Genomic DNA, 23875 nt, shown 5'->3' on the forward strand with positions numbered 1-23875 from the left:
CCTGTACGGGATTCGAACAACTGACCTCTGCGATACTAGTGCAGCGCTCTACCAATTGAGCTAACAAGCAAACTGGCATGGGAGCAGGCCGTTAAGTTGATTTGTAATAAACCCGGGATTTTTCCTTGCATTTGGTAGACGGGCTTCAAGAATCTTTAGGCATTGGAGATCGTAAGTATTTTCACCCCTTTTCTCTACATTTATAGTCGTGCTAAGTTCCTGCCGGGAGGGAACGCTGAGTTTTCTTTTTCTCTCTTTCGTTCGGTCACCCAGTAGAAAGGCAACATAGTGCACCAGTAAGATGGGGAAGAGACAAACCTTCTCACCCACTGGCCGAGTAGGGCCCATACTTTAAACGAAACATCCACTACAGAAAAGCCACCGAATAGGGGGGACTGGGTTACGGCAGTGCGGGCCACGAGTTCTCTTTTACCGGACCAGAAGAAAGAGAATACAAGACAACAGAGTTCCTTCCGCACCCAGGCGGGTATGTGGACGAGTGACGCCACGTACCACACCCGGGCGAGGGCAAGGGCATTGATGACTAGAGCCTTGCCGTGGAAGGACAGGGAACGACTACGCCAGGATTTGAGAACATGGTCCACAGCCTCTATGCGAGGGCGCCAGTTTTCCTCCTCCAGATCCCCGGGACCAACAAAAACTCCCAAGATCTTTAGCTTTGTTGGCGACCAGTCTACGGCGACTGTGGGGTCAGTCCGACCAACCCACTGGCCCAACCAGAGACCCTTGGACTTCGCTTGGTTCAGTTTAGCACCGGAGGCAGCTTCAAAAAGAGTGTAGACCTCGAAGCAGGCTTTTATAGAGTCGTCAGACGTCAAGATGAGTGAAGTGTCGTCCACTTACTGAGATATCGGAGATAATGGTGGAAAACCGGGGATTGACAGGCCAGAGATTCGTGGATTAGCGCGAATGCTGGCAGCGAGGACTTCCGATGCGAGGACATAGAGGAGGGGGGACAGGGGGTAACCCTGTCGGACGCCCCGCGACAGATAGTAAAAGGGAGAGAGATACCCGTTGACATTTACGGAACTCTGCACACGATGATAGAAAAGACTCACCCACGCGTTGAAGGCGGGGCCAAAACCCATGGCAGAGAGGGTAGCCTTCATAAATCCCCAATCTACCCGGTCAAAGGCCTTTTCTTGATCCAGTGACAAGATTGCTGCAGGGAATCCCGTGGACATAGTGTACTGAACCACATCACGAACTAAGGAGACATTTTCCCCGATGTACCTGCCAGCTACGCCACAGGTTTGGTCTTTATTGACCACGAGATGGATCACTTTCAAGAGTCAGCCTGCGATAGCTCGGGATGCAATCTTGTAATCCACGTTTAACAGGGTGATTGGGCGCCAGTTCCGGGGATCAAGGCGGTCTCCCTTCTTGAATGATAGGGTGATAATGCCACGACGTTGCGAGAGAGCGAGGGATCCGGAGAGGAAACAGTCATTTAGGACAGTAACAAGGTCTCGACCAAGAACACCCCAGAACCTGAGGTAGAACTCGGCCGGGAAACCGTCAAGGCCAGGGGCCTTATTTTTTGCCATGCCTTTAATTGCTGCGAGACACTCCTCCGTGGTTAGAAGGCCCTCACATGTCTCAGCCTGATCAGGAGGAAGCGAGGACGAGAGATTAGACAGGAGAGAGGACTGGGCGTGAGGATCGGCGGGAGTGGTACAGAAAAGATCGGAATAGAAGGAGTTTAACGTAAGGCATAAGTCATCCGGGGACGAGACAATAGAACCCCCGCTCTCCCGCAAGGCGGGTATCCAACGATCTACTGAACGTTTTCTCTCTAAGCGAAAGAAGTATGACGTTGAGGTTTCACCCTCCTCTACCCATGTAATCCGAGACCTTACCTGGGCACCACGGGCAGCTTCACGATCGAGAGCTGCAAGGGTGGAGAGAGCTGACTGGTAAGGTGTGACGCATGAGACCGATCCCGCATCCACTTTTGCTTTCAGGTGGGCAATGAGATTGACGAGAGTGTCTCTGTTGCGCTTTTCCGTAGAAGACCTTGACTTACAATAATCAATTGTCAGACCTTTGAGGCGGTTTTTGCCATCCTCCCACCATTTTCTGAGTGAAGCGAATACAGTTTTTTAACCTTGCCAAGTGCGCCAAAAGTCAGTCACCAGTTGGACATATTCACTTTCTTTGAGGATGGCTGTGTTCAGTTTCCATAGCCCAGGACCTGGTGGAACAGTGTCTGGGACAAACACCGGGGTGAGAACACCACAGTGATCCGAGAAAGGGCACGGAACAACAGACCATGAATTGACCGATGTTATCCAAAGGAAGGGAACACCAACAAGGTCAATCCGAGACGCGAGAGCGCCATTCCACTTAGTCCAAGTGAAACCGGGAGATATGGGGTGCAGATACCGGTAGATGTCAAGAACGCAACATGCATCAAAAAGGCCGCGGAGTGAGGTAGTACTTTCCCGCGACGAGTCGGAGGGGACCGAGCCATGTCTGTCCAGGCTACGGTCAAAGACAGTGTTAAAGTCGCCACACAATAACGTAGGGATGGAGGGGTCCACTTTGGGGTGGATCCCGTCTAGAAACTGGTCTCGTGCAGGGTTGCGGTTCGGAGCATACAAACAACAGACGCGGAAGGACTGGTTACGAAAGGAGAATTCACATTGAAGAAAACAGCCGTCAGAATCGGGCCAAGAGTTAAATAGAGACAACGTGGGGCGGTAAAGAATCACACACCCGCAAGAATGAGTAAAGCCTGGAGACAGTACAGAGTTAAACCCAGAGGAAAGAAACCAAGAACAACACTCATCTCCAGACGTACAATGCGTTTCCTGGAGGCAGACCAGGTCCAAACTCACAGGGAGAGAGCGCAACCACTGCACGAGACCATCACGTTTAGCATTATCTCGGATGCCATTAGTATTCAGAGATAGGATGGAGAGAGCCATAGAGATAAATTGGAAGAAGTAGAAGACCATTGAGCCCTTATTTCCCTATCTTCTTGGGGGTGGTCACGACAGCTTTAGACCGTTTGGAGTCAGCAATTTGCAACGCCGCCCCGGACGGGGCGTAGACACGTTTTGGCGCCCTACCGGCGCGCTTGTGGGTGACAGTTTCAAAACCGTCCCCAGACTCCTCTCTCTCCAAGGGAGAGGGAGAATCCAGGATAGACTGAGACTCGTCAGTTACATAACTTTGCGAACTGAATTCGCTAATCGTTTCACTAGATTCACTAAAGATGAACGTATTTTCTTTAACTAAATTGCTATCGGTTGCAACCGTACTATCACTATTTTCAACTACATTATTATCAGGTACATTATTCTCAACTACATCTTTTACAGCTACATTACTTTCAGCTACAGAATTTGCAGCAACACTATTTTCTGTTACGTCATTTTCAATAACATTATTAACTACATTATTGGCCATGCTTGGGCCTAGATTGTTACATGGAACGATGTCCATGGCATTACTTTCAAGAACCACGTCAGGGGCCTGTGAGGGGCCAGGGGCCGCCTCGCCCTCAACACCACCAGAAGGCGCGTCAGATCTAGCTGGGGCCGAGAGCGGGGGAAACTCCGCAGTCGGGGGGCCGGCAACCTCACCAGCGGGCGCAATTGCCCAAACAGCTTGACGGCTAGGAAATTCGCGGGACCGATGGCCAGCCTCGCCACACTTAATACATTTTCCATAAGTGGCACAGTCAGCCGCTTTGTGGCCCATGTTCTTACAAATGAATAAAGGCTGATAGTTTCGAAAGAAACTGTTTGGGGCTGCGTCGGTGGGAGTAACGAAATAATCTGGATATATCAACAAAGTTGAAATGGTAAATTGGCCACCGTAACGATTACAAAAGCTGACGTTTCGAGCGTTAGCCCTTCGTTAGCCCTTCATCTTACAAATTGGGCAAAACGGCTTGATCGCATACGGAGTGGGTAGCCCTCGAGTGAACACTGGGCAGGGATAGGCTTAGAGAGAGACATAGGTATGATACGGGTGCCAGTATAGAGATTAGGTCTCCCCAAAAACGTTTGACGTTTAACAGAGATGATTTTTCCGAAGTGCCTAAACTCCTCAATTAACTTGTTGTCATCCCCCTCAGCGGAAAAATGGTGAACATACACCACAGTATTCGGACGATCCGAGTTTGTGACATCACAATCCTGCCCGTCGATAGTCAACTTGCCCAGTTCTACTAATCTGTCTTTATCCACAGATTCCTTAAACGTTAGTCGAATAAGCCCTTGAGGCAAAGACTGGACGGCCGAGAGCTTGTCTACGTCCAACACCACCTCCAACATAGAGAGGATCCAGGCTCTTTCATGGATCATCAGCCCCACCGGGGCATGAAGAACACAGGTGTTTGTACACACAAGTACCAATGCTACTAGTCCGAAAACGATCAGAAAAAGGGCCCGAAAATGCCCGAAAAAGCCCGCGTAAAGCCCGCGAAAAGGCCGCACCCACCGAGTTCAGCAGAGCTGAGAAACGGATGGGTGACTGAAGTTTGGCCCCAACGAAAAGGTCCAAGAACCAGATGGGTGACCGAACGAAAGAGAGAAAAAGAAAAGTCAGCGTTCCCTCCCGGCAGGTACTTAGCACGACTATAAATGTAGAGAAAAGGGGAGAAAATAATTACGATCTCCAATGCCCAAAGATTCTTGAAGCCCGTCTACCAAATACAAGGAAAATCCCGGGTTTATTACGAATCAACTTAACGGCCTGCTCCCAGTGGCTTTTTAGCTCAATTGGTAGAGCGCTGCACTAGTATCGCAGAGGTCAGTGGTTCGAATCCCGTACAGGCCTGATTTTTTTCAGGTCTGATTTTCGCTATTGCATAAATAGCCCTCTCTACTGCGAGGATCGTGCATCATACGTATCTAATACCGCAGTTCAAAATATATGAACTTCATATATTCATTGTAAATGATGGAAATGATCAACAACTACAGAAACTCTTGATTGATAAGCAAATTCTCCTTGTCAGCATTTGAAAGAAATGTATAGAGAACATTATGGAGAATATGCATACTGATGATAGGGTGGAAAGGGTTAACTCTGTTAGCAATCACGCCCGACTAATATCTGGGGAATATAAGTTCGAGCTCCATCAAAACATTTTGGACTGGTTATAAAAAAAAAGTTTAATCCTGATTGATCCAAACCGCGCTCTAAACAATCTTTCTTCAAATTGAAAATATCGGCTAAACGTTAAGTTTTGTAAAACTTTCTAGATGGCCTATGTTTACCAATAAAAGAAACATCTAATTACTTTAAAAAACCCACATATGAGAAAAAAATTTCGAGTTCCATTGATCGTCAAAAACCGCCACCCAAATCACAGGGAGCCCAGACAAGCTACGAGTCTGGTTGTTTATTTGAAATATAAAGGAATGTATGGGTTTTGCGTCGACTGTTGCTATACGTTATAAGACGCAAAACCCACCAAATCGCTCAAATTCGCCATTTAGAGCCACAGAAACGACAATACACAGCAAGTGAGGTAGGTTTACATTTATTTTGAGCTTTAACTCAGATATTTCAAGATATAAGTTTACGATAATAAGATTCTTCAATATTCTCCCATACATTCCTTTATATTTCGAATAAACAATCAGACTCGTCGCTTGTCTGGGCTCCCTGTGCCCAAATTGGACCTCGTTTCAATGACCGACCCTTTCAGTTTACTATCATTTCAGTCAACCTGTGAACACACTAACAATCTGACAACTTGCGACAGTTAACAAATAAAAAGATAAATAAATGAACAATTGAAACAGAATGACTGAATAAGAAAATAAGTGATAAATAAATCAATACATCCATAATTAAAACGTAACAACCTAATTAATTAAGGCTCTATTTAAAGTGCTACTGAAACGTAATTTTCATATCCGAGATTTTTGCAATATAATAGAGTTTGAACGTTGTTTGCAAACGCTGTGTACTTTTTTTGGGCCAACGCATACCGGAAAGTACATTTTTAAGCATTCGAATTTGACCGGCTGAGATCAAAATTGGCGGCCATCTTGGCGCGGCCAAAACAGCCCTTTGACGTCACTTGTTGTGTACTTCTGTGAAAGAAGGGTAAAAGCATGGAGTGTGGCTTGCATGTTGGGAGGCCGAAAAAGAGGATTTCGGGCAAAATGCCATCCTCGTCTTATTCATCGGCGGCCACATCGGCATCTTGGCTATCTGCGAGAGGTTCGCCTGGATAGGAAGCAAAATTCCCGACTGATACCGAGAACGAATCTCTACCAGTGTTTAGTTAATCGGCAACTGACGAGATCCACAAGATTAGGATCGAAACCGCGGTCTTGCCTGACCATCTACAGAAAATTTCGAAAGACATTATAACGGGAGATGGGCTACTTAACGCCCCGGGCCGAAGCAATGCCATTCAGAGAATGAAGAAAACATGGAAGCCTCATACGACACCGCCACTGAAGACGATCTACTCGGCAAGTCTGAGGATAACGAACAAATCCCTCTGTACCAAATGCCTAGCAGAACATGCCCAGAATCCCTAAAATATAGGGCGAGGGCCAAAATAAGAGCAGATGAGGATTTAAAAAATGAGATAAAGCAAATCCTTAATAACGCGGAGCAAGAAACAGTAAAGGCGATCATGTGCTTCTATGAACGTGAAATCGGTCGTTTTAATACCGAAATAAAGAAAAGAAAACGAGCCAAAACGGCTGGAACACTGAACACTAAGAACTGTAGTACGATCGAATCAGCGCGCGTGGCGCAAGCTGAAACCAATCCAGACAAATTAACGATCGAGACAGTAAAAAAAATAGCAGTACATCTACAAAGGCGAACGATTCGAAAAAGACGTAATCCCTGATGTGCGTACTCAGTGCCGCACATAAAAGCAAATTCTCATGAAAAACTGGCATTTAATAGAAACACAACCACTACTGAGCGAACTATACAAAAATCCGCCGCTCGTATCTTACAAAAGAGGGCGGTCGCTCAAAGTCTTACTCGTGAGGGCTAAACTTTGAATAGGCTACTCTAAACACACGCTTGGGAGTCGTGTAGGCCTGTCAACCCCATTTTACGCCACCATCTTCCTCTTCGCTACTGGAGACAACTTCGCTTCGTTCAGAAGAAGATTCACTTGACAAAACTTCAATGTCTGCTATCTCCTTCGCCCCCGAATACAAACAAACAGTGAGTGAAATAAACCACGCTATCGCACAGAACACAACCAGTGACGTCATCAATCCATTTCGCTCGGTACCAGGGCCCGGACATGGTTTTGTGTAAAATTTTTGATTTGAACGGTTAAAAAAGATATCTTTCGCTTCTTTTTGGCCAAAGCAAATTATCTCATGATGATCAGCATATTCAAAACTACAGGTTAGAGCAAATATTTCAGATACGAAAATTTCGTTTCAGTAGCACTAAATAGCCTGGCATCACAAAATTTTGCAAGATAAAGCTCGTGGCTCTGGGTTGCCAGAAACAGAAGTGTACTCCCCTCTCGCTTCATTCTACTCACGTTATGTTCTTATTCCGAAGTTATTTGCCTCGTCCCTCTCCAGTGGTGCCAAAAAGGCTGTTATAGTTTTTAAACTTTCGGCAAACTGTCGACGACATAATCTGGATATATCAACAATTTACCATTTCAACTTTGTCGACGACATAGGCTGACATGCAGTCCAGTCACGCTACATCCTGCTGTTTATTTGATAACTAGCTGAGTGCGTTAGAACGAGGTGATTCTGGTTGCTACGAATGACAAGTTTTGTTTTCTGCTCCATGTCGTTATGTCAACCTGATGAAGCACTGGACGGAGTTTAATATTTGCCCAAGTAGCTCAGACATGTCAGAGGCCTGTACGCTCTGTCTCTGCTCTTAGACTAAGTTACTGATTGATAAAATTCTTTGAATTTTTAAGAAAATCAGTTCTGTGCAAATTTAAAACAAATCTTTAAAAATTCATTTCGTCGGGAACGCAGTGATAATTCTTCGGTCCAAGTTATCGTAGATCAGGGTCACAGAATAACATACCACATTATCTCTTCCATGGATGCCAACTGGTGAAGAGAATTGCTTTTGTAAAACAATCTTACTCTCACAGGATCTATGAGGCTTTGAGATATCGGGGTAAAGAAAGGTGTCTTCGACCATTTTCCAAATGGTAATTTCCCTTGCCGCCAGGAAAAAACTTTTCCCTTGCGCCGTTGAGTACAAGTGACTGGCTCTGATATGATCTTTCACTTCATCGTCGAGTGTATAACCATATCTCCAACCCCTTGTTGGTTCTGACATCTCGCTATAACGCTCCCTTCAGCTAAAATTATGTCTTTTACCTGATCACAAGTTTCCGTCGTTGAATTCCGTGCAAACTAAGTTTTTTAGCTCTGTTGTGAAGCTTGGAAAACGTCTTAGTAGTAATAAGCGGAAACTAGAGGTTAAAATCAGCCAATGAAATCAACCGAAAAGCCAAAGGGTCAAGGATGCGGGAGACAAAAAATTTACATTTGCAAAAGTGACCAATCAGCAGCAGTTTATCCTTAGCCCTTTTTGCACTACCTCAAGCAGTTGAAGGCCTGGGTCAGGAGATTAAATTGCCGCCTAAGAAAATAAACAGCCGTATCTCCATAAATATACAGCCGATTGCGCTGAATTGGTAAGATTTACACACACTCGTTACTGATCAATGAATGAGAAAAATACTCATTAAAAAATTCTAGCCATCTACGTTTGGAATGAGTTTCCTTCATTCCTTAAAAAAGAGATTCGATATTTTTAGGAGCTGAGAAGGAATTTTTCTCAACTTAATGGTCTTTAGATTCGTATATATGCAAGATCCTATTTGAGCTGTCATATGTTTGTTGTTGTTTGGTCTTTAGATTGTTATCAACTCTACTCGGCACTTCATTCCAAACGTGAAGATAGAGTTTATCAACACCTTCTTCCATTTCGCTAAAAATAACTGCTTGAAATGGAAACTTCGGCACCGGCGATAACATTCTAACTACCCCTTTTCGAACTACGAAAGAAGCAGCCATTTTGTTTCTTTTCGAACATAATACATGAATGAGACTTGACAACCACATTAAACCGCTGACCAAGAAGGAGCAAATTAAATACGGTTACAGTCGTCTGAATTGTCTGAAGGTCGATCACAGGACAATCTCTGATGGGAAAGCAAAACTGCTGGCTTCGCAAGCCAAAAAACGAACGAACGAATCATCATTTACTGTTTTAGTGTAGAATGTTTTCAACTCCTGTAATTGTAAGGATTCTAAAATACTTCAATAATATTACTTCAAATTGTTTGTTGCTTTGTTCGCAATTTCCACGTCCGTGACCGAAAGGAAATAAAAGATGCTAAATTAAATTAAGAGATGTACTGTGGGACTCACTGCATGGGTTGTTGTTTCCCATGAAGTCAAATACTGATACGACAGCTTTAATGTTTCTCTTCACCGCCGCCTGGTTAGCTCAATTGGGAGAGCGCCGGACTTCTGTGCGGGAGGTCGAGAGTTCAATACCGGCCGGACCAACACTCAGGGTCTTAAAAATTAACTGAGAAGAATATGCTTCCTTTCTTTAACATCAAGAAATGGTTAGATATTCTAGTCTTCTCGGATAGGGACGAATAAATGGAGGTCCCGTCTCCTGCAGGGTTAGGGGCAGGAGACGTTAATTTCCCACGCACGAGATTACTGTGTGATGGATGTCCTCCCCTGGGGTGGGATGGGTGGGTAACAGGACCCCCGTTGATACCAGTGTTTACTACACTGAAGGGGCTATCCTGTATAAATATAAGATGTCTGTTCACACGACAGCGAAATCAACCCACAGCATGTAACAAAATTGAGCCGCAGGAGGAGGGAGGTGGAAGGGAGAAATAACTGCTAGTGTTAGTGCTCCATAGGTTTAAAAATTATAGCCCCTTAAGTCTTATGAAAAATCTGTTGGTAACAAATGAACTGGGCTTTCAACTGGCCTGGCAGCAAGAAAAGAGTGAAAAACAAGGTTCTTCAAAATTCAAATTCCCCCCTCCCACTCCATCTTAATGGAGAGATAATTTGCATGTGCACTTTGCACTGATTTCCCGCCGGCTCAGTTGGAGGTGTCTGTCCAATTTCGTGTCGTACAAAAAAACGAAAAAAAAGTACAAAAATTGAGTGGAAAAGAAAATAGAAACAACATGTAAATTGACATGGGGATTGACTGCGGATTCGCTCGTGTTTATTTATGGGATACTAAGTCCCTTGCCCGAAAAAAAATTTCAAGAAACGAAAATGAATCAGCAAAGGGGTACAAAAGCCGGCAATTGGAGGAGAGATATCGGCTCTACATGGAACATTTCGAAGGATATCCCCATTTACATGTGAGCAAAAGTAAGTGTTTCTTTCCATTAATCTTTTGAAGGTTGCTAAATACTTACAGGTAGAAAAATGAAGCACAATTACAAAAAAGTACATTTTCATCGATAGGTCTTTTTCTCAAGAAATATAAGGCCATCGATAGCCAAATTTCACAGTGGTCGCCGCCAGAAAAAAAGCAACAGTATCTAAAAGCATATTCTATGGAAAGCTGGCAGAAGACTGCCCAAGGTAAAAAAACTCTGCACAAAGTAGAAGAATGCAAATGCTGTCTCTTAACAACACCAGTAGAGAGTAGCCTCTTCAAAAAAAGCACAGGTTGTGTGGCCAGCAGAAGCGTGGCATTCACAGAAGTAAAAAGCCGAGCCAAACAGCTTTCAGGAAAAAAAATCTTCAAACCAACACAAAAAGAAGTGAAAAACGTAGGGTCAGTGATATACAAGGAATTCGACTCTGTATGTAAGGAGCGACTGGGAAAGTCCTTTGGAGAAGTAATGTCCATGGTTCCCGAGGCTGGGTTGACAAAGAAAGTTTCACCTGTTGAGGCAAAAAAAAAAAAAAATCCGTAAAGAAAAGAGAAAATTTAAAAAAAATGTAGAAAATTCCTGGAAAAAAAATGATGTCAACCTTCACCTGGCTCAACGAACATCTTTCGCAGCCAGGAAAAGGCAAAGAATGGCAGAATGTTTTGAAACCATTGATGAAGCCAAAGGGAGGGTAAAAAATGCCCCGAAGCGACAGAAGAGGTCACACGTTCCCAGTACTGTGGATGGAAACCTAGAGCAACTAATGCTGGATGTGAACGACTGGAAGACTGTGAACTGGTCTGAGAAGGCCAGGGAGTATCAAATAAGAAGAAAAGGGGCAAGTGTTCCACCACCCAATGCTGGGCAAGTTTTGAAGGAGTACCTAAAGTCCCAGGGAGTCAACACTGATACATTTGATCAGAAAAAGAGTAAGTAGTTTGTCATTATGAACACCAGCAAATTAAATATTGTGCATTAAGATCCATGTCACTCTGTACTCTAACAGACACTTAAGGTATACACGTAAACCCTTCCATACATATAAAAATCATTTAAAAGAAAAACAAACTGACCTCTAACTCAGATTCATAATCAAGTTTAAAGTCTTCCTAATCCATAATGTAATTTGCAGTTACTGTTGAGATGGCTAGTTGAAACAAGAAATTAAGATATAAAGCCACCTCAAAACATTTACCAGCTACAAGCGCCTTCTCTTGATAATTATATATCACTTACATAGCCAATCCTCTTACATGCATGTATTCACTTGATGGTCAGTCAGTCAATTATGTTGAACAACATTTATCCCAGGATTTATACCTTGCTGCTTATACTGATTCTCCACTACACTTGACCAGATTCCAGTGTTACTGGATGTTAACAGCATTTTCTGTGATAAAAAAAATGACATCAAAAATATTGTCCAGGAGAAGAGGAATGAACACCACTGGGAGCTGAGATCTCTCTTTGCTTTAGAAGAGAAACAAATTATTACTACCCTCTCAACACTCCATTGCCCCACTCCTTGTCCCTTTTTGCCTTATCGGCTCTTAAAAATTTGTGATATATCAAAGCCATCACATGCTGTAACTTTTTCAGGTGGCTTTCAATAAATGCATATCAATTATGAACAACCTACAAATGCAAAGGACATGTACCGCAGGTGTATTCCCACTTTACTCAAATAAAACACAGTAATCTGACCTTTATGCTTAAAAAAGCAACAACAGCAAGATAAAAAATTAAAACAAAAAAATCAATAAAACAAACAAACATGTGGGTTTTGCAAAAACTTAATATAAAGAAAACTATTAATGTATTTTTTATGTGTATATGCATTGTCTAGGACCGAGAATTCGAAGGGCAATAAAAAAGCAAGATGGTGGGGAGATTTCCATGCCTGTTCATCGACCAAACAGCCAAATCAGACAAGAAATACTGGATAAGATAGCTGCAGGGCAGTTCAACCTGGGCATACCAGTACTGGAAACTGAATACATCAAACTTGTCATTACACCAGAGGGAAAAATTGAGAAGCGCCCTTGCAAGTTGACAGCACGAAAGTATCCCTTGTTTGAAATAAGAGAGAGATGCTTGAAAAGAAATGAAAAATATATGAGAATCACATCAGATGATGAATACAGCAAGCTAAGCCAAGAAGAAGTAAAAGGAAGACTTGCCTCCCTTAATGAGGCAAATACAAGTGAAGAGCCTGATAAGTTGCTTGCTCAATTGGAAAAGGTAGAGAGAACCCGGCACTGGTTATTATGGCACGATCATGCTGGAATTGGAAGTACTGGGATCATGCTATTCCTGGTGCGTGAAATGTACGATCCTGCCATTCACCTGACAAATGAAGAATACCTGGCAAAAAATACCAACACAAAAAAAATTGATGTACAAGCAGAAATAGAACAGCCTCATCTTTACATGATAGGAATGTGTGGCAGTTCAGATGCTGACCAGGTACTATTCATACCAACAAGAAGAGAATGTCTAATAGATCTATCAGAGGAAGTTCAGATTGGAGATGTCAAGATTAAGGATACAATGAGATTCATGAATGGAGATAATCCAAGCGTTGAGTTTGAAGATGGAACTCAGAAAGGTGGCCATCGGGGTTGTGTTGGCTGTGATGGAGACATGCGTAGTTCATTTGACTTTGAGTATATGTCACATAGGAAATACAAGACACTGGAAGAAAAACAAAACCTTGTTCTTACTGGTCCTGAAGGGAAAAAAGGTGGTCTTTACCCTTTCAAAAACCTAAAAGTTGAGCAGCTGAGAGGAGAACTACAAGCAAGAGGGGAAGATGAAAGTGGCACAAAGCAACAGCTGCAAGAGAAACTTACAGAATTGCTTGGGGGTACATGCAGAGTTCCTGCATTGTTGTATGGTGAGAGCCAGTTAAGTTTAGAAGAAATAAACCTAAATCAGTATGAAGTCTTATTCTTTGAACCACTTCATTGTTGTCTAAATCACATTTCACATGTGTTAGAAGAGCTCCCTCATCACATCACAGATGTGGACACACTTCTGACATTGAAGGAGACACTCTCCATTGCCCTAAAAAAAGACAAGCTTTGCTGCACAGACTATCGTCAAGCACTTCTGCAGGTAACCATTCTCTTAACTGGAAAAGCAGACAACAGTGTGATGGATTTACTGACAACACTTGCTGAAATGATGGGAATATTTTATGCCAAAGAAGACACCAGATGCCCAAAGCAGATCCTGCGACTTGCAAACCTTTCATTCAAACATGCACTGGCAATGAGGGCCATACTAACCCCACCCAAGACAATGACCATTCGTAAATTGTATGGTATCTACTATCACAGTGCTGTGCATCATGCATCTGTCATCTGCAGGCTGGTGTGTCTTTCATCCATCAATGCTGAGTTATTTGAAAGATTTTTTGACAGAATTGTAGACATAACTAGAAAGACATGGAGCAAACATGCAGAAGATTTGGTGCCAAATGCATTTCTTCACATACTGGGAGAAGATATCACTGCAGAAGAAAATACAGTCAGCATTCAAGAACGGGAAATAACAAAGTTGGCAAAGAAGTTACCTGATAGAGCCAACACAACAGTAAGCAAAGACCTGTTAACAAAGAAGGCAAGATTATGGCAGACTCAGCTGGAGGTAATAGGTGATTTCCTCCTTCCAGGACCAGGGGTTTGGTGGCACTGGAAAGATGATGGTTCAGTAGAGTTCCACGATGGTCCTAGTGAAGCTACACATCACCCAGAGGGTCCTCGTGTCTTTCATTTCAGGTCTAGTTCAGTCAAAGCCATTCAAACCAGCTTGGAGACTGCTTGGAAACAATGTTCTGAGAAACCTGAAGAACTGCCTCTATACCAGCTGAGAAGTAAGAGTGGGCAACTAGTTTACAACAAGTTACATGGCAATGATGACAGCCCCTCCGTCGCTGAAGAATGTCAGCCAGCAGAAACTGATCCCAGTACCAAACCACAAGGTATTTTGCATTCAAGTTATTACAGTAATCAATGACAAAATTTCAGTGAAATGAAACATGTAAAAATGCACATGTACACAAAATGTGAAGGAAAATAAGCAACCAAAATACATACAACATATTCATTCACATGATAAAACAAAAGTTATTATAGTCTAGTCCCTTATTTTTTCTTTTTCTCAAGAACCATCTTGTGAAGACATAGACAATAGTGATGACATGGAAGTTGCTGCAGTTATATTTAGAGAAGAATTACAACTGGAAAACTTACATGACCACTTACAGAGTGACAAAGAACAAGGAAAGGAACAACAACCACAAGAAAATAGCAAAGTGCCTCTAGTGCAAAACCAACTTCCACAGCTTTCAAAGCGTGAGACTTGTTCTAGGTCAGATGAAGGTAACCAGCCCCTGACTTCAAAAACAGCAAAAGCAGCAGAGGTTGTACTAGGCAAAACACCTGAAGTCATACAGCTTGAAAAATTACGCAACAACCTAAACCACAACCCCAAATCCAGATATTGTGCCAACAGGTATGAAAACCACCTGGCAAAAATACAAGTTCTTGTCCTGAAGGCCACTAAGCAACTACAATCTGATTTAAAAGTGTGGGATGCAACCTTCTTAAACACGAAGGCGCGCTATAAAAGGAAGTATTCCCTGGGAAGACCAAGGCTCATTTGTCACTCACCGTTGACGTGCGCGGATCAAATTTAAAATGGCGGGCGATTTGAATACTCGAAAGGTAAGGTATACGAGAATTGCTGTGCCTTTCCTCTCTTTACTTGCCCCAGAAATGAAATATCTTTATCTAACACCAAGTAGTACTTCACAGATTACAATTGTATTAGAGGAAAGTTTAATCGAGGAGCTAACCGGTTGGCTTACCGTGAACAACGGAGAGATCGTTCGAGTAGAGACCCCGAAAAAAAAAATCAACGCCCGGTAAGTTGGCTCTTGAACGAATCATATTTACAACACGGTTACAAATTGATATTATTCCACTATTTGCAATGTCTATGCCAATAATTGTTCTATTCAAGTCCGATCCGAGTGGGTATTGTATAATACTATCAGACCATGAAGCATAAATATTCATAATTTCTCCTGTTTCCAATGATCGGCAACTCCCAAAGCGGATAAATATTTCAAGGCCATATTTTTTATTCATACTTTTAAATCTGAATTGTATGCCATTTACTGCTAGCTAAAAAATCTTATCTCGGCCTTTCTAGTTTGCCGAAACATATTTTACCCGCCATTTTCAACGTTCTCGAACGATGTCCTCTACAGCGCTTTACCAGGTCATGTTCTCATGCAACATTCTCATCTTGCTTTGTTTCACAGGTTCCGAAGACAAGGAAAATACATCGGCAACATGTGTCGAGCAGCAGCGCGAGCTCATTAGTCAAGAGAATGAGACCGGTGAAACCAAAAATTCAAATCACATAGAAGGAGTTCACGCATATGTCGCGCGTGACATGTGCATGTACTGTCGTTCTTCCCCATGTGTTTTATTGAGCGAGACCCTGCCTGCACGGTTGAGAGCGTTTGGCCAGCCCAGAATGAACAACCACACGAAGCGGAAGGGCGACTATAGATGTTTCTATACAATTCTCAACCGCCGCGGTTTACGGCTCGATCCTATTTACATAGCCTGGAAGGAAGCATTGGAATGTTACGTGGGAGATGTTCGAGAGGTCATGTCAGTCTGTGTTGTGGAAGATGTTCGAAAACGGTGGCCAAATCCTGATGGAGTGCCCTACTGTGGCCACCGTCGTTCATAAAACCTGCATTACAGTACTTCCACTTCCCTCCAAAATAGTATACATTTATTTATATAATGACAATGTATAAGGTACAATAAAAGTTACATTGTTTCACACAATTCTAGACTCCAGTATGCAATATCTTGAGGGACTGATCAGCATTTTCCATGTTCTTCTTCCACTGCTTGTACCTTACGCTCTTATCCTACTCGGAGAAAAAAAAAAGGAATTGGGTTGCACTTTATTTCCTCTCCATAAAGATTATGGAGTTTCTATTTACAATAATTTTCACTGAGTCGTGAAGATTTCAGAGCATATGAATCCATAATGATGTCATCATTCAAGAGAAGTGAATGAACATCATCAACTGAAAAAAGGAATCATTTCGACAGAAAATGGAAAACCAACTAAAATAATACTTAGCCTTGAACCACCCTTGATCATCAATACACTCATTCCAAGACCAAAGCTACATCATCTCTGAAAGGAATACAAACAAGTACTAGGCTTATGAATCCAAAATGATGTCATCATTCAAGAGAAGTGAATGAACATCATCAACTGAAAAAAGGAATCATTTCAACAGAAAATGGAAAACCAACTAAAATAATACTTAGCCTTGAACCATCCTTGATCATCAATACACTCATTCTAAGACCAAAGCTTCATCATCTCTAAAAGGAATACAAACAAGTACTAGGCTTATGAATCCAAAATGATGTCATCATTCAAGAGAAGTGAATGAACATCATCAACTGAAAAAAGGAATCATTTCAACAGAAAATGGAAAACCAACTAAAATAATACTTAGCCTTGAACCATCTTTGATCATCAATACACTCATTCCAAGACCCAAGCTACATAATCTCTGAAAAGGAATGCAAACAAGCAGTACGCTTATATCGTTACAATTAAAGAGCTTCTGCAAACAACCTACAAGCTGCCAAATACATACTAGGAAAGGCATATGGAAAAGCTACAAGCATTGCCACTATCATATACATGTAAATACAAGTACTGTCTTGAATACAATAGATGCAAATGTGAAAAAGAGACACTAATTTCAAATTAATTCAGTCTTGATAATAAGTGTTGTAATTAATCATGAACTTATGTAATTGATCATGAATTTATCAGTGAGGAAAACAACCATCACCGATGTCAATGTCTTGTAAATTTTAAAGTGTGAAGTGCACTCAGTGCATGACATGACATGTGTCATGTCCTGAATGATTTAGTACTTTTTTTTTAATAAACAAACAGTAAGAGTCCTGTTTCTGTTTCATGCCTTTAGACTATTAGATAACACACAGGTAACATATCAAATAAATTATTACAAGAGCAGCACAGCTATCTTGGTTACCTACACAAATTTTCCATTGCATCTTCTTCCCATAGTCAGCAAACAATCCATGCAAGAAGGGTGTAAGGGGGTATTCTGTGCTACATTTTTCAGCAGAGGTAAGGAAATAGACTGAAGTCTGGCACTCCCAAGGGGTTGGCTACCCAAGCTTGTGTTATTCCAGAAACAGCCTTTGGATTTCCTATACCTCTACTATTATAATCACTATAGAATATTAAACTGGCAATGGGTTGACATCTATTTTATTTCTCTTGAACACCTCATTCCATATGGCTTGTCTGAATGTGAAAGTCTTTGGTCTCAGCACTCTAGTAGGGGCCATTCTGTCTGGATGCCAGGAGTGTTGATAGAATTATATCGATGTGACTTCTCAATCAACAATTTCATTCTATAACGGAAATAATTTGTTTTTATTATGCAGTACCATTTTCCCATCCATTGATCATTGGATAAACCTGAAAAGCATACACCCTACATAAAATGTTGTCATTAACAACGTAATTTACCAATCATGTGTAACAAAGCTACTTACCCAATCCAAAATGGCCAGATTGACCCTTGTCACATATGTACTGTCTCCAAAGTTAATTCTCTTTGGGGCATATATAAGGACCACCACATGAAAGGTCTCAATGAAAAAGGTGTCACGGCACTACAGAAAGGAAAGAGTCAAAATGTGCTTTTCGGTAAGCGATTGCTGAGTAAATTTCTTGTTTTATAAATTTGTTACTCCAACAGCATAGTACACTTGGTTGCGCTCACTAACCCGAAGATTCTTGTAGATGGTAGTCCTTGTTATAGCTTTCATGTAGGCTTCTTTTGCTTGTGGTGAGGTCAAGGGCTTTTTGATGCACGGATAGCCTGGTTGTTGACATCGTGAATCTTTACTACACAGGTCATGTTTGCCCTAGGGTAACAATAATGCCAAAATTAACTAGCCACTTCAAACAAGGCCAGTCATTTATACAAATCAATGAAGGTGATATGAAATATGTTATCGGATTGTTGAATCATAAATTTTTTTACAAGGAAGCACATCTACAAACCTGGTAATGGTTCACTATGTTGATTAGGTAGGTCTGAAACCCAACATCAGTCCCATCATTGTTCCTCATTGCCCAGTAGAAATGTGTTTTCGTGGCTTTGGCTAGTTAAACAACATCACAATAAAAATTTAGACTGCACAAAAAAGCCCTAAAATCAAAAACATAAGGTTCAAGACTAATACATCCCTGTACCTTTATCCGATAATTCAGAGAACCATGTCTTCCCCTCATCACGTTGAGCACCACTACAGACTTTCTTCATGTCGCGTGCTACCCCTTTAGTACCTATGGCAGGGAAGAATTTTTAGAGTGGAAAGGCTGATGACGATATTCCAAGTGCTGCCCAAGTAAACTGAAGAGCACCACAGTCACTGACTTATTAACTTTTATACATACTTACCATGCCAGGTGTCAAAGGAATTCTTGATGCCTCTTTGCTCAAACCAATTTTTCAATGATCTGACACAGTCATGGGTCACCTCTGTTACGTTGTATGCTAAAAGCAAGGGTATGTTTGATATGTTATGGTTTTTAGTTATACAGGAATACCACTACATAACAGCCAAAAGCACCTTCAGTGTCTGTGAGGTTTGTTACCAGCTGTTTTGTCATTGGTACTTCTCTACTGGGAGCACTTCTTTCATCTGCACGGCTCCAGTTGCAGACAGAAATAATTTTTTTGTTGCTGCAGGGAGGCAAAAATGACAAAGACGAGTGATAAGTTGATAGACACATTCTTTCAGAACAGTGAGGCACGAGTTATCCAAATTCATGGGGCTTAGCATTCGGTTGGAACGTCTTACCTCATAGAAATAGCTGTCACTGTAGAATGCATGGCTGATCTACTTGAGTCATGTCTGGCATCTGTTATTATACACTGAAAGAGTAATTGGAATAAAAAATAAATGGAAGAAAGGTGGCATTGAAGAAAGTGAAGGTAACTTGAATGAAGATACAAAATCACCTAGGACTGCACAAGGTGTTATTTCAAATTTGGCCCACTGCAAATAGCTTCAACAAAACTGAACACACACAACAAACAAGTAGCTGGTTGCATGTCAACTTATATCCCCACTTGCAATATAGCCTTGCGTAGCTTTAACTTCTGTCCTTGCATCAGCCATGGTCTTGTTGCACAATTCCTGAACTACAGACCTATATCCAAATCCCTGGTCTTTATATACTGCCAAAAAAAAATTATACTGCTCAATAAGCTGCAAGGTACAGTAAGGGCTACATTTAGTCATACACCAAAAGATCATAGGGGTAAATCATCATATATATACCACATACTTGTGTCTATAGTTTTGTCCATCACACAGCCAATGCCAGCGGCCTCAGTAAAACCACGATACTGAGTTTCAGTAAGTCCAGTACATGTGAATGCATGAACCATTCTGCAAAGATTTTTTTCAATTGTATCACTGACCTGAGAATACTAATTTAATAATAGAAATAAAACATAAGAGAACAGAATGGAAAGCCATAATTACATAATGCAAGAGGATATACTTGCACCTGTAAACTTGTTATAGATATATGTGACAAACTTTGCTGTGATAGTTGTATTCGATAATGCTTACTTGCAAAGTAGGTCATGTACATATTATACTCACCTGACATTGGCGTAGTACTTTGCAGGGTGTCCCAAAACTCCAGAACTGAGCCAAGTAACTGAGTCATTGCACACACAGGGAACTTCAATCTTACAAACGTGCCCTTGACTTGAAAAAGTAGCTGAAGCCCATGTGTAATCTTCACCACAAAATTCACACAATGGATTTGTGATGAAGTATTTACACAGTGCTTGCAAAGATGACTTCGTGCACACATAGCATCCATCATCCAATGTAGAATCCACATAGATCTGTCTTTTTCTAGTTTGTCGTCGGTCACTCACTTCAACAGAACTAGATGATGGCTGAACGGATTGAGAGAGAGCAGTTCTCGGCCCGTCGAGTACATCAATCTTGGTGACGGATGAAGAGCTACTTTCCACAGTTGATGAACAAATCATTTCCAAATACGAGAGGAGTCTTTCCATTAAATCAGCATTTTGCGTGGTAGAAGACTTTCTATCTATACCAAGAGCCGATTTAGCGTTGCTTAGCCTCTGTTTGATAGCTTCCAAACGACTTTGCTGATCCTTTTTGACTTCAATTGTGAGACTGAAATGTGGGTTTCGTTCCGCTGGATCTCGCCGTGCATTTGCCTGTTTGTTGATTTCTGTATGTTTCTTTTTATCTGGAGGGGGAAAGCTTTCCATTTTCCGAGTCGAATCGTAAAGTAACCTCAACAAAAGGTCTCACACTAACAGAAATTCTCGAAGTCAACTTCAAAGCGAAATGCGGTTACTTCCTTCGCGTAACTGCTCGATCCGGCCTCAAATATATCGCATATTGGCGCATAAATTCACTGGAACGCTGCTTACCACTGCACCGGTAAAATGAAGACTCACAATCGACAAAGATAGCCCCACAGTTAGCCTGTTGGGTAGGGGAGTCTCAAAATGGCAGGCTATTCGAATTCGACTGTAATAACACAAGTTTTTTTACATGAAACGAGGACATATTGTACTCCAAACAAAACTACTCACAGTAAAATAACTCTACTGATATTTTTCGACCGTTTCTGGGTATGTTTTATTGCTTTTGACGAGTATAACAAATACTAAGTGTTCGTTGCGGTTCTCCTCATTGTCCGCCATCTTAATTTTTTTGGGTGAATTCAAAATTAGGGGGAGGAGCTAATGCCCTTTTATAGCGCGCCTTCGTGTTTAATGCAGAATAACCGTCTTCCCAATGCTAATGACTATGAGTTATCAGATGAGGTAACAAGTACTCTTCACAAGAAAAAAGTTGCTCTGAAATTGTTACAATCCTGGAAGATTACAGTACATTTATAAAGTATTTTGATCAAGCATTCTTACCTAATTTATTTTATTCCCTTAAAAAATTATCAGGTCATTTAAAAAAGGTAATAAGTTGCTTGAAATTGATTGTTGTCCATGATTTTTACTGCTGAAAGCTATGGATTAAGAGCAAATTTGTTACTGGTAATTAACACTTAATTACTTATTGCTCACCTTCATCATAAGCAAGTCAAAGATTTTGTTTGACTGCAAGATAGCTGTGCTGTTGAGCTATCTTGTCCCTATGGATTTAAAAAATACACTGTGAACATGAAATTAGAAAAGAAGTCTCAGCAAACAGTTTTTACTTAATTTACTTTATTTGACTTAAAATACTATCATAACTTTGATGGCTTTAATTTCGTAAGTTGCACAACATGCCCTGATGAATGTGGAAGTTGTATAAGAATGTAAGTAAAAATCATAGTTAAGAAAAGATAATGGTCAGATTCCTATTTACCATGTTCATGTATATATATATAACAACTTTATTTTAAATAATAACATGTAACATATTATTATTAAAAAAGGGTTATAGAAGGGAGGAACTTAATCCTCATTGTAAACTATACCCCAGTATGATTGAGAATGTTTGTGTTATTCGACACAGACTGGCAAATCAAAGTCACTGTTAACTAAGGTTAAAGACGACATCCCAATTTAGTTTGTCACCTCTCATGAGATCGATTCAATCTAAAACATATAGATATGTATACTTTCAATTTCGCTGCACAAGTATATATAAAAACATCCGTTGACGCATAGCTTTTTGCTCTCTCTCGTTTACATGCCTTGTAGATTGAGTAATAAACTCTCTTTGTTGAAGCTCATATAAATACATTTACCCACAAAAGTGTTGTACTGTAAATCACCGTTAAATTTCTAACTCGGGTTGAGCCGAGGCATTTAAATTTGGTAAACAACAAAATTTACGCTAAGGGCCTGATTACATGAGCCGAGCTGGCCCGGTTAGCCGGGCTGATTTCTTTTGTTTTCACGCTTTGGCGAACACCAAAACAAAAGAAATCAGCCCGGCTAACCGGGCCAGCCCGGCACATGTAATTAAGGGCCTGATTACATGAGCCGAGCTGGCCCTGTTAGCCGGGCTGATTTCTTTTGTTTTGGTGTTCGCCAAAGCGTGAAAACAAAAGAAATCAGCCCGGCTAACCGGGCCAGCTCGGCTCATGTAATCAGGCCCTAAGGGTAAGTTTTCACTCCGCGGTTTATCAATTTCCACCTCATCCTACACTGACGAGAATGGAAAATTTCCGAAACATACCAAAATATTTTTAATCCATAATTTAGTAAACGAAAAAATGCGCTTCCCTTGAATGAAACGTTCGTTATTTGGATTTACGCCTCAGAGCATTATGGAAGCTACGGCAAATTAGAGCTAATTTGTCGAATGAAACACAAAACTACCACTCACCTCAGCTGTAGACCCCACATCTGCACGAAAACAATGTCTTCTAAAAAAAATTGCGGCCGATATCCATCTTCCCCTCCTCAAAAGCGTAAACGCTCTCTGATCTAAACTTCGAACACGCCATGCGTTAACGGCCGCCATTTTTTTTAAAGTCTTGAAACTCTGCTGGGGGTCTCGAACCAAGATAAAACCCAGGCCAGACATCTTGCAATTCGCCAATCGTTTCACTAGATTCACTAAAGATGAACGTATTTTCTTTAACTAAATTGCTATCGGTAAATGGTTTGAACCCGGGGGTAACATGTGAAGGTGTAGTCTGATCGTCCGGGTGAGTGTAGTCCTGAGAAGGACTGTTGTCGGTGGCAGTGACTGACGTTTCGACAACCTGTGCGGAAGTCATCATCAGAGTCAAGTGAGTGATTGTTGTCAGTAGAATGTTCTTATTCCAGTTCGTGTGAAATGATCGGTTCACACGAACTGGAATAAGAACATTCTACTGACAACAATCACTCACTTGACTCTGATGATGACTTCCGCACAGGTTGTCGAAACGTCAGTCACTGCCACCGACAACAGTCCTTCTCAGGACTACACTCACCCGGACGATCAGACTACACCTTCATAAATTGCTATCGGTTGCAACCGTACTATCACTATTTTCAACTACATTATTATCAGGTACATTATTTTCAACTACATCTTTTACAGCTACATTATTTTCAGCTATAGAATTTGCAGCAACACTATTTTCTGTTACGTCATTTTCAATAACATTATTAACTACATTATTGGCCACGCTTGGGCCTAGATTGTTACATGGAACGTTATCCATGGCATTACTTTCAAGAACCACGTCAGGGGCCTGTGAGGGGCCAGGGGCCGCCTCGCCCTCAACACCACCAGAAGGCGCGTCAGATCTAGTTGGGGCCGAGAGCGGGGGAAACTCCGCAGTCGGGGGGCCGGCTACCTCACCAGCGGGCGCAATGGCCCA

The 23875-nt window shown here is 41.7% G+C and overlaps 1 protein-coding gene and 2 pseudogenes across 2 annotated transcripts; 2 read left to right on the forward strand and 1 right to left on the reverse strand.

Moving 5' to 3' along the window:
- Positions 1–10356: 10356 nt before the first annotated feature.
- LOC148734642 (uncharacterized) lies at positions 10357–20828 on the reverse strand (annotated as a pseudogene). The gene is made up of 14 exons (XR_015998987.1): positions 20164–20828; positions 19841–19944; positions 19603–19730; positions 19351–19424; positions 19120–19232; positions 18948–19043; positions 18740–18832; positions 18548–18648; positions 18268–18408; positions 18034–18153; positions 17506–17889; positions 16244–17006; positions 11621–11774; positions 10357–10895 (listed from the first exon to the last, which is right to left on the reverse strand). The product of XR_015998987.1 is annotated as an uncharacterized LOC148734642 (transcript).
- LOC148734643 (uncharacterized) lies at positions 10895–15123 on the forward strand. Its single transcript, XM_088754162.1, has 3 exons — positions 10895–11313; positions 12231–14369; positions 14554–15123. Exons 1-3 carry the CDS (start codon positions 11034–11036, stop codon positions 15084–15086), a joined length of 2952 nt encoding a protein of 983 aa, XP_088610288.1. The 5' UTR covers positions 10895–11033; the 3' UTR covers positions 15087–15123.
- Positions 15059–16257, forward strand: LOC148734644 (uncharacterized; annotated as a pseudogene).
- Positions 20829–23875: the final 3047 nt, after the last annotated feature.

This window comes from Stylophora pistillata, chromosome 3 (assembly GCF_964205215.1).
Source record: "Stylophora pistillata chromosome 3, jaStyPist1.2, whole genome shotgun sequence".
In the NCBI taxonomy this organism is placed as follows: Eukaryota; Metazoa; Cnidaria; class Anthozoa; order Scleractinia; family Pocilloporidae; genus Stylophora; species Stylophora pistillata.